The sequence below is a fragment of the Populus alba genome, chromosome 3 (genome assembly GCF_005239225.2).
Source record: "Populus alba chromosome 3, ASM523922v2, whole genome shotgun sequence".
Taxonomy (NCBI): Eukaryota; Viridiplantae; Streptophyta; class Magnoliopsida; order Malpighiales; family Salicaceae; genus Populus; species Populus alba.
Window position 1 is genome coordinate 3,174,377 of NC_133286.1, and position 11,557 is coordinate 3,185,933.

An 11,557-nucleotide genomic window follows, 5' to 3' on the forward strand; every position below is an offset into this window, starting at 1 on the left:
TGGGAGGGGATCTGGGGAAGAGATGGTCTTGAGCTTAGAGGGAAATGTTAATCAGGCATCAAAAAAGTAAAGGGAGCATATCTATTTTCAGGAGAAACAATCAGAATCATGGCGAGCTGACAACAAGAGATCTAAATTCCTTGACGTTGTTATTGGCATTGTGTTCTTTGAGAATAATTTGAATATTGCAATGGCAACAATCCAACCTCCAATTCAGCTTGGAACATTTTCATAGTGTCTGTTTTCTATGTAAATAAGCAAGAAAATAATACCATGGCCTGAACATAAAATTGTCTTCAATTGTTCTTTGCTTGCTTTAGAACATTAGTAATTCTGAACAACTCATCTTCAGAGTTGATGTTTTTGTTGGGATGTTTGATCTTTCAACAGACGAAAGGTTCATGAAACTCTGTCTCATATGGTACCGTGTTTTTCATAGGATTTACTGATTTAGAGTAAATTATGATATTTACAGACATCATTTAGGAGGTTTTTGTCAAATTTTTAAATTTTTGATGATTTCTGTAATTTCATGATATTTGAGGGAGTTATTGTAATTTACCTTAGAGTTTAAGTTCCTTCTATTTTTCTTGTTTTCCATATTTATGTTTCAATGAAGTGAAATCACGAAATTAATAACAGCTAAATGCCATGTTGTACTCTTATTAGCTGGTTTCCTCTTATTTTTAGTTCACGGAAAGATTTGTTCCATGAAGATGTTCATGAAAAAATAATTTTTTTATATTTTAAAAATATTATTTTTAATATTAACACATTAAAATAATATAAAAATATTTAAAAAAAAAATTACCCAGGAACACAATACCTATCGAGACATAGATACAGTAGCTTACAATCCAAATAAATTTAAAGCGTTCCCTGAATTTAAAGTTAGAAAATGCTTACAATGACTCCTAAGCTTTCAAATTATTGTTTCTCTATTTAAGTGTATAACAAGAATTTGATTTGTTGCTTTTCTTGAAGTGAAATATGAAGCATGCTACCAAAAAATATATTAAATTCACCTAAAATTAAAAAAAAAATATATATATATATATATATATATATATATAAAGACTATCACTATTTTTTTCTAAATGTTTTTGTATTTTCTCTTCACCCTTGATTTGTTTTACTTTTCACTTGCATCCTTTATTCTAGTTTAAATATTTAGATCCTTGCACTCAATTTGGACTGACACCCTTGAGACACAATACTGAAAAAAGTATAACTTACTATTTGTAGCTTATCAAAATAGATTAATTATTTTTTGTAATATAAAAAACAATTAAATAATCAATTAAGCATTGCCAACCATGCTTAATTTTATAGTATTTTGTTTTACAAAAATAGTAAATTCTCTATCATATCTACTTATTTTTTTAATCCTTTCTATTTCCTAAAATAAAAAATATGAAAATAAAATAAAATAAAATAATTGTATAATGACTTGATTAAATCTGTATTTTGTGCTTGTCAAATTAGATTATCTACAATACTCGGATTGGCAAAACTAAATCCATTTAAACCCACCTAATGTATCCCTCACTTGTCAACTCACTTAGATTTTGTAATTATGATAATAAATGCTTGAGCTCCAAAGACTTAATTGTAAAGACTTTTTCGATTGAGGAACAAATTTGAATTTATCTTAAGAGTACGAGGACCAAAAACTACCAAAAAAATCCTAGTTGTACGAGGAACAGCTCCGAGATGCTTGGAACATACCAGCCGGAATGAGAAACTTAACCAAGACTAAATCAAAGGTTCAGACCATTCAGTAATCCGTTTCTGTCAATAGCAACGTTCAGGCCACCAACTATGCTTAACAGCATCAAATAACCATCATATCACAGCACTGCTCAACAGGCATCATCCCTTTCAAATTTCCTGCATCAATAATATTCTCATCGAATCCTAAAGATGAGCATGAACAGAATAGAACACGATTCCATTGAGCAGATTAAAGACAATACATGCTGACATAGGTTATTATAGAACAGAAGACAGTACATGTAGTTCCACAGAAGAATATTCACAGTCTACCGGGCAGGCGGACTGAAGGTAATTAAGAAATTGCATCTAAAAGATTACACATATGGAAAGAAAAGGACATTCTTTCCACTACCAGTATTTCCCAGCCAATCTACTCAAACCAGGAGCTGAAAATGAGAAAAGCATGCAATGTTTAGTCAAATTCTTTTATGTTCCTTTTATCCTCTCAAATCCCCCCCCCTAAAACTATGTACCTATGAAGTGTTTTCCTCCAGACCCATTTTAAATCATCTCTGACCTCCAATGCCTTCTCTACGCCTACGTCTCCTACCTGAACGCCCCAAAAGCATTCTGCCATGTCGACGAAGGCGGCTAACGAGTGACATGCCACTATCATCACCATTGTCATCATTGATGTTATTGCCATCATCTTCGTCGGACAAACCCAGCCCTTCAACAGGAGAAGTGTGATGAAAACTGACAGAACTCTCATCAGTCATTTGACGGTCTGTCCTCTCAGGATGCCTCAGCCGTCTGCTGTGATCATCCCCTGTTGGCCCAAACGCATGCAACAGCAGGAAGACATTCACCAGATTCCGATCAAAGCCCACCTCAAAACCTTCATTCCTCTCTGTGGCATCTGCATCGAAACCCCCATCTTCATCTGTATCAAAACCATAATGACTTCCTTCTATTACATAATCTCCAAAAACCATTGCGCCAGGCATTGTCGACCGAATTGTGCTGATTACATCGTCATGTTCACGCTCCCGCTCAAGCCTTCGCCATTTCTGTTCAAGAATGGGATCAACTGCACGTGGTCGTGCAGTGGGGTGATTTGTCTTCACGTGCTTCCTTAACTCCTTGTAAGTTCCAATGAATGAGCAGTCATCCTGCATGCAGCTTCTCTTTTTGGCATTTAGATACTCTCTTGCAGGTTCTACCACAGTCCACCCTTTCACCTGGCCCCTACAGAGTGGGCAAGCAAGCTCTGCGGCTTCACACTTCTCAGCAGGCTGGCTGGAATCGGAGACCAAGATTGGATTCTCAGCAGTACCAGTGGATGAGATAATTTTAGTGTATGCGTTCTTGTACTGGTCAAGGCAGTTGGAATAGCGGAAGCTGGTTCCACACATGTAGGGACGGCAACCTTTATCATGGGAGGAACAGAGCAGAAGAACAGCATTGTGTGGGCACTCCATGCAAACAGAACAAGTTACATCTACCCAGTCTTTCTTATCCGGAATTTTGGAGCAGTTCTTTGGGCACGAGTCTGAGGAAATATCCTGATTATAAGCTGGTGACAAGTAAGGTGCCTGCCTATATTGTCGAGAACCAAACCTACGCTTCGCCCTGCTACCTTTCGCCATTTCCAACTAAACCTGAAAACCCATAAAGTAGAATTCGAGTTAATTCCAGATATACAATAGTTAATCACAAATAACAACAAATTCATCACTAGTGTGACTAGGGAAAACTACTATGGACCTTCTCATTCCTCATACAATTACAAATGCACGACTCAAAGCTGAATAGCCTCCGTCGTTAAAATTACTTGGCATAATTATGTAACCACCCAAACAACTAATATTATTTTTTTATTACAGGGCAGAAACTTTAAAAAAAAAATGATACAGCAGTCTTTGCAACACTTCCCACATCTTAAATATCATGTTTCTACTTTACAGTGCAGTGAAAACTCACATGGCCCCATTGGTCCCTGAAGCTGTCAAATCATACAAAATTATCTAATAATACGACCACACTTGTTTGTAAGTCAATCATTTTCTCAGACAAGAAACTATGCTTGACACAAATGTGTCCATCTGAGATTTATTTTTTCCTTCAGAGAATCTTTATGGAACCTTAAGGCTTTATGTCACTAATATCCTAGGATCAAGGAAGAGCATGATGTATCGGATATAGATAAAAATCACTTCATGTTTAAACACTAAAACGGTCTTGTGTACTTAGAAAGATAGGACAACAAAATAACAAAAATTGACAATCTATCCATCGTTTCATGGAGATCATAATGATCTCAAAGTATTGTCGCGGTAACTGAAATAATATATCAATAAACACATAACAAAGCTAAATCTGCTGCTGCTCAATCTCAGCCGCATCAGCTGGAAAATACCTTGTTGCTACATTCAACAATAAAAATTCAAATTTTCCAACGAACCTTTGGGACCCACAAATAAATTAGGAGCATGTTATTATCATAAATAAGGGTTCAATTCAAAACACAAAGGTACTGGATGGAATAATATAAAACACGAAGCTATGCCGACATGCTTGAAAAGGAGCCCTCTTCAGATTTGATTGCAGTTTCGAGTTCCATTTAATCTATTATTTTTGCCAAGAAATATCAAAGGGTTCAATCATTATGATCATTATGCAATAAGAATATTAAAAAAATCTTCCTATACCCAGCAATTTCCACAAGTATATAACAGATTCTTGCTAATCACAAGAACTCTCAAATCCCAACAGTGCAATGGCAACCCTCCCTCCCTGTTCCCACCCCGCCCAAAACCATGCCCCACCATAATGAGAACACATGAAAGAATTTTAGAGTTTCTTTCCCTCTCTTTCAGAATCACTTTTCATCTATACAACCATGTACAAGTAAACAACAAAAATATAATGCTCAGAGAAAACAATAAATCGATACTGCCTATTTCAAAGTTAAAGTCCCCAAGACAGCAAGAAAACTTCCAGCTGATAAGGATACACTAATCAATAATCTAAGGACTACTGCGTATGCATGTCATATAACTGTTACAAAGTTCAGGATTTGGTGGTCACAGATTAGACAAACTGTATTCCAGATAGAAGCTGGAAATAGGTCGAGCAAGAGCTGTTTAAAAAACCTGGTCAGAATGCCGCATGACTTAAAAAGAGAACTTGAACACAAGGTGTAAGCCAGATCTGGTTATTTACTTTTACAGAATTTCCCAGTTTTCTAGAAAACAGAAAGCTATAAAAAAGTGTTTGCTAATTACTGTTTTCTTGGGATAGCATGTTTTCTATCTCCAACTGCTCAAAATTGTTTCCCAAATTCTCCATCTCCGAAAATATTGACCCTTTTTGGTTCACCTGTTACATAATCTCTCTAAAATGCATTATCTTAAAAGCAATCCAAACAAGGCCTTTATTTTCTATATTACAAGAGTTAGCAAACACATTTCCTTAAGGAAAAAATTTCTTTAGAGAAAAAAAAAGGATGAAAATTGGAAATTTGTTTTCTGAAAGTAAACACGACATCAATGTTTGGAACAAGAAAGCAAATTTGAGCTCAGAAGTAAAATTATATGTTACTTCTACTCACTGATTCTTCTTCGTTGTAATAACAAGGACCGCTCTACTGATTTGTCAGTCTCTCTCTTATAACTCTATTTTCGAATCTTTATTTATATGATTTGCTCATATTCATCACATAAGAACAAGGAAAAACTAATTATTTCCACTCCATTTCAACAGGCAGAAACTACTCCAAGCTCTCTTTATACAATGTTCCATTAATCATGCCACTTAATAATCAGCCTTGAAGTGTCAAGAAAACCACTCCATTCAAAACTGTTAATTAGCCTGAAATAGCACAACATGGAATTAGCTTGAAATTGATCAACATGCTAGCTAGGGACACACACTTGACTCCTCCATCACAGACAAAATAATTGATAGATTTGAAGCCTACTACTTGTATTAGACATTCCTCTTGGAAAGTAAGGATAACAGATAAGAATCACGTAATAAACTCATGCAAGAAATTTTAAGTTGCATTCAAGAAATTTTAAGTTGCATTTTTTCCATGTGACCAGTTCCACTGCCACATAAAAAATAGCCGTGGATAACTGCCCAGTAAACATCAAATCACTATGCGGCAAAATAATATTTATGGGCTTTCCTTCTCATTATTGTAATACCAAAAAACACATATAACTGAAATATGTATTACAGCCAAAACTACTCTCATTGAAGGCCAAAGTTGGATGGTTATCTAAAGATTAACTTGTGATGCTGATGACCTCATCAATCTCAATTCGATCAATGGTTTTAAGTAGCATTCATCCCTCATAAATTAACCGAAACAACCAGCAATTAAAACAAAATAAACCTAGTGCATCTACACCAACTCCAAAATCATATATTTGAAAAAAAACCCCAAAATCATATATTTGAAAAAAAAGGTCCAATTGAGTAGATGCACATTATACATTGTAGGAAACACAAATTACACAATGAGACCAGCATTAAAGTTTTGATAAATAGAAAGTTAAACCCCAATAAATTTTAAGGAATCAAGACAGAAGATTATTTTTGGCCTGATCATGTTAAATTTACTTCATTCAAGAGGAAGTAGAAAATCAAAGTCAAATATAAAATATCAAATCCAAACATCACCAACCAAAGACCAAATTTCACACCCTGGATTCAACAAGAAAACCAAGGAAATAGAGCTAAAACAAGATAAAATACAAAACCCATCTTCGAAATGAGAAAGTATTATGCACAAATGCACCAAAAAACAAGATTAAAAACGAAACCGATCTACAAAATGAAAGAATTACGTACAGGTAACAAAACCCATCTACGAAATGAAAGAATTACGCACAGGTGTAGCAAAAACAAGATAAAAAAAAAAAAAAAAAAAAAAAAAAAAAACCCATTTCTGAAATGAGAATGTATAATGCACAAATGCACCAAAAACAAGATTAAAAACGAAACCCATCTACGAAATGAAAGTAGGCACAAATGCATCAAAAACAAGATTAAAAAATAAAAAATAAAACCATCTACAAAATGGAAGAATTAGGCAGAAATGAACAGAGAAAAATAAACCAACCTTAGGTTCGTAAATAGTGCAAATCTAGATCAAAAGACGAGCAAGTTAGTTGAAGGGTGCAGCAATGGGCATCATCTGATTCGTTCCAGATACAAAAATTTATATATAAAAAAAAAATAAAAATAAAAAGTCAGAGATTCCCTTATTTTAATTATTAAATTAAAGCAAAGCCCAAGCATACTTTTGTACGAAACTGACACCTAATTTTTCATTTTAAAAAAATGAAGCTACGATTGCAGCCACATGCTCTTCTCTCCAATTATCTATCCATCCATCCATCTAAGATCCAGATTTCATCCAAAAATAATATTAAAAAAATACAGACACTCCGATATAAGAAAAAATCCATAAAAATTACAAAAAAAAAATTAATTAAAGAGAGAGGGAGAGACGTGCGTACCTTGAAATAAAAAGGAAGGAAAGTTTGTTGTTGTTACTATACAAAATCGAATCGAAAGCTAAGGCGATGAGATCGAGACTGGTAAGAGAGAGAGGTTGCTGGTTATAGGCGGGAGAGAGAGAACATTTTTTTTTCTTTTTTGAGGAAATAATAAAATTATTGGGGCATAAAAAAAGGAAGAGAGAAAATAGGGATGCTGTGGGATGGGATTCGTTGAGTCGTTTCTACGCTATTTATTTATTTTTAATTTTTTTCTCTCTCCCCCCTCTCTCCCTCCTCTCTGTTGCCTGTTTTCTCTTTATTCCTTTTGGCAGGCTAGAGGAGTTTGGGGAGAGGTGAGTGGATGGTTTGGATTTCTTAATTTAGTCCTTCTATTTTTTTGTTATTGACAAATCACCCTCGATGAGACATTTTTCATCACATTTACCCTTTTATTCGTTTGAATTTCGTCAATTCAATCTAGTTGGCCTGATTGTGTTTTGAGCTTAAAAAAAAAGGATTTTGGTTATTCTAAACGACCTCGTCTTCACTCAGCACGTGTCAACCACTTCATTTACAGCACAAAATTGTTAACTAAATAATTAAAACTATTTTTTTTCTATATATATATATATATATATATATATATATATGTCTAGTTTTGCATAATATATTTGTACCTGTATGCTATTTTTTTTGTGCACAAATATGATATGTAAGCTATTTAAATATTATTTTTTCTTTGTACTTTTATAAATTATATTTTACATCCTATATCAAATGAAAAATTCAAATAAAATACATTATTAAGGACTTAAATTGTTATTGAACATATAAATTACATTATGAAAAATATAATTTATAAAAGTATAAAGAGAAAGTAAAATTGTATCAAACTGTAGAAGTTTTTGTAATTATCTATATTATTAATTTATAAATATATTTCTCATTTCACATGCAATATTTTTTTTTTTTGTTATATTTATGGTTTTGGTTACAATTAGACAGGTGACCCTTATTATGCTGTGGGCTGCCCAAATTTTTCTCAAAGCAAAAAATAATATTCAAACAATGATAACTCGAAATAATTCGGGTTAAATTAACCAAAACACAACTCGTAATATAAGACCGAAACAACGTACATAAAGAAAATTAAAAAGAAATCATAAAGTTCATGATCTAATAATCTAATGTTATAGATGAAAAACAAATCTAAAAATATAGTGTTGAATAATTAAACCGAGTCAACTCGGCTTAACTTGATAAACCCACAACCCACAATATGAGATGGGAATAAAAAAAATCAAAATAAGCACCAAGCAAACAAAACAAAGTTCAACAAAAAAAAAAACTTTAAAAAAATTCCCGAACTAACCCGAGTTAACTTTACTAACCCGCCACCATAATAACCAAATAGAAAGAAAACCGAAAAAATAATAAAGCTCAAGTGCAAATTATTCCATGCAAGATTATGAAAATGATAATAATGAAAATTATTCCATCATAATAACTCCCAATGATATAATAATAAAAAATAATAATGAAACTGATAAAAAAAATAACAATCAAAAGAATGAAAACTGGATTGAATGAAAAAATATAATTAGATTTATTAATTAGGGAAATAAATTAAAAACAAAACAAACTTAAATAAACATTAAATCTAACAAAAATAAAAATAAAAAGAATGAGGGTCAAACCCAAAACAAATATAAACCAGAGGACACAAATAATTTTTTCAAAGCTTTGCACGTATACTGATGCCTGGGAGAGAGAAAATAAAGGGAGGAGGAAAAAGACCAAATGTCACCGAACTGCCGCTCAAATAACACAGCGTGCCACCCTAAAAATTGCGCTGCCACCTTCTGCATTGGGTGAGTAGGCGGCCAGCCTTGTTTACCATTGTATGTGCCCCCACGCGCCACCCAAATAGAGTGGGGAGCGACAATGCACTTACGTGCACACGCGTAGGCCAACTTTTTCAATTTATTAATATTATAATAATGCAAATTACTAAAACGACCATAAAGGTATACAAATATTATGAAAAAACCATGATGCAAATACAAAAATACCCTCGAACAACCTTTAATTTTATTGAAGTCAAATGGCAAAAGCAAAAAATTATTGTACATAAAATGTGCACAGATATAACAACCCTTTACTTAAAGGTCAATATTTCTCATACCTAAATGACACAAATGTTATTTCATTGTACAAATATACATGTTAAGATGTAAACGCCCTGAATTAAAAGCTAATTTTTTTGAGGCCCTGAGGTAATATAGTATTTTTATTGTACATAAAATATACAAAACAACAATTTTACCCCCCGATCAATTCTCAAATGGCATTTAAATCCCATGAAAAATATATTTATACCCTCAATACCAAAGCAATTGCTAGGAAAAATGAATGGCAAAATAATAATTATACTATTTGAATCCACAATGAATCTACTCAAATGTCATAATAAAACACTAAATCCTTTTAATTTTTTGTTAATTACACCAATAGCTTTAACTCTAGGTCATACACGTACTAAATTGTAAGTAAATTATGTCGAATTTATCATGAAAAGAGGCTATATTGCTCGTGGTTCAATATAATTATCTTAAATTTGACAAAGCATAATGGATATAATGATCAATTTGATATAAAAAAAATTATAGAGGTTACGATATAGATTAAAGCTATTGATAAAAAAAGTTTATTATATATTAACATCTTGAAGAACAAAAGCATAACTAAAATATTTAATTTTTATTTATTTATATCTCCACTTACTAAAAGATTATTACAACCTTTTATTGAAAAAAAAAACTAGAAAGCACTGATAATATTAAATATATAAAATAAACTAGGAAAAAATATCATTTAAAAAAAAAAAAATATATATATATATATATATATATTAAAAAAGCATTATAATAAATAATAGCAAAAACTAAAATTAAATAAGGAAAATATATATTTTTCTAATAAAGCTTCTACATCAATTTCTCTTAGTATAATGAAACTCTTCCTCAAGTTTAGTTTTTAATTAGAAATTATTCTTCATAAAAAAAAAAAAAAAAAACTATTATTTTATGTGTAGATCATTTTATCATGGGTCTCTAATACTTTTGAATTATAGATCATGATATCTTTACCCCTTCGTAGGTCTCTAATTACTGGAATTTTTTTATTTATTTTACGACCTTTTTTAGCTCGTATGTTAAATCTATCTATACAAAGCAATCCCAAATTTGCCCGTCAACTATGAATTGAACTTCAATTTACTCCTTAGCTGTCAATTTTTTATTATCATGCATTCTTTGATTGGTGTTTAGAGTATCTGCTTAAATTCTCCTTAAAAGTTTGTTGTTTTGTTGCATAACAATTTCAATTTAGATTAAAACACTAACAACAACAAAAGTACATAATTGAAAAACATGCAATGCTCTTACATCTAGTTGAGAAATTTGACAATCAAGGGATCTAGTTGAAAATTAGTAAAGTACTGGGTCTGATATTTTTTTTATTTTGAATGCTTGTATCGTTTCTTTCTTTTTTTTCTCTACACTCCAGATTTTTTCTACTTAGTTACATGTTTTTTTTTTCTGCTTTAAATCAAGATTTTTTTTATTTTTTTCCACTCCTTATATGAGAGTTTTGAACAAATATATATATTGTGTGTTTATTGTTTATTTTTTAGGTAGTTTTTGTGGTTGTGATTTAAAAAAAATAAGTTTAAAAAAAGTATGGTTAAGTGTAGTTAATTGGATTTAGATACGTGTTTGGTAAAAATTATAATTGAGGTTTATGTGGAGCAAAAAACATATATAAAATGTTTTGTTGTTTCTTTTCAAAAAGTATTTTTTACTTGGAAATGCATCAAAATAATTTTTATTTTATTTTTTAAAAATTACTTTTGATATCAGCGTATCAAAATGATCTCAAAATACAAAAAAAAAAATTGAAGTAAAGAAAAAAAATTTAAAATTTTGAAAAAAAGTGCTTTTGAAACGCAAAAACAGACAAAGTTTTATGATATTCAGTTAAAAAAACATATAAAAACTGCTTAGCAAAAATTGTATTTCAAACTCAATTTTTTTATGGGTTCCACGGTATAAAATGCAGTCTAGCGTATTACTAAATATCTAACTACGTTTTTTACACCATAAATACAAAAGCTAAAACTGAACAAACCCACCAGTTAAACAAATTTTTACAATACAGATCATTGACAAGAAAAGATAAATTGAAAAAATCAACAAGTAAATGAATCAACTTGGTAACTATATTTCACGAGGCCATTAAGTGTTCCTATGACATAAATGTGACTGATT

General features: G+C 31.5%; 1 protein-coding gene across 2 annotated transcripts; it reads right to left on the minus strand.

Moving 5' to 3' along the window:
• Positions 1–1,963: 1,963 nt before the first annotated feature.
• On the minus strand, positions 1,964–7,540 carry LOC118029258 (uncharacterized). 2 transcript variants are annotated; one of them, XM_035033103.2, is made up of 3 exons: positions 7,248–7,540; positions 6,848–6,922; positions 1,964–3,377 (listed from the first exon to the last, which is right to left on the minus strand). In XM_035033103.2, the coding sequence occupies exon 3, from the start codon at positions 3,363–3,365 to the stop codon at positions 2,283–2,285; it is 1,083 nt and encodes a 360-aa protein (XP_034888994.1). In that variant the 5' UTR covers positions 3,366–3,377; positions 6,848–6,922; positions 7,248–7,540; the 3' UTR covers positions 1,964–2,282. The 2 variants fall into 2 exon arrangements, with proteins under 2 accessions (XP_034888994.1, XP_034889011.1); XM_035033120.2 differs by lacking the exon at positions 6,848–6,922.
• Between the last annotated feature and the right edge of the window lie 4,017 nt (positions 7,541–11,557).

What these genes read in the sequence shown, in the direction of transcription:
- LOC118029258 (XM_035033120.2), bottom strand. Translation starts at nt 3,365, where the DNA reads ATGGCGAAAGGTAGCAGGGCGAAGCGTAGGTTTGGTTCTCGACAATAT.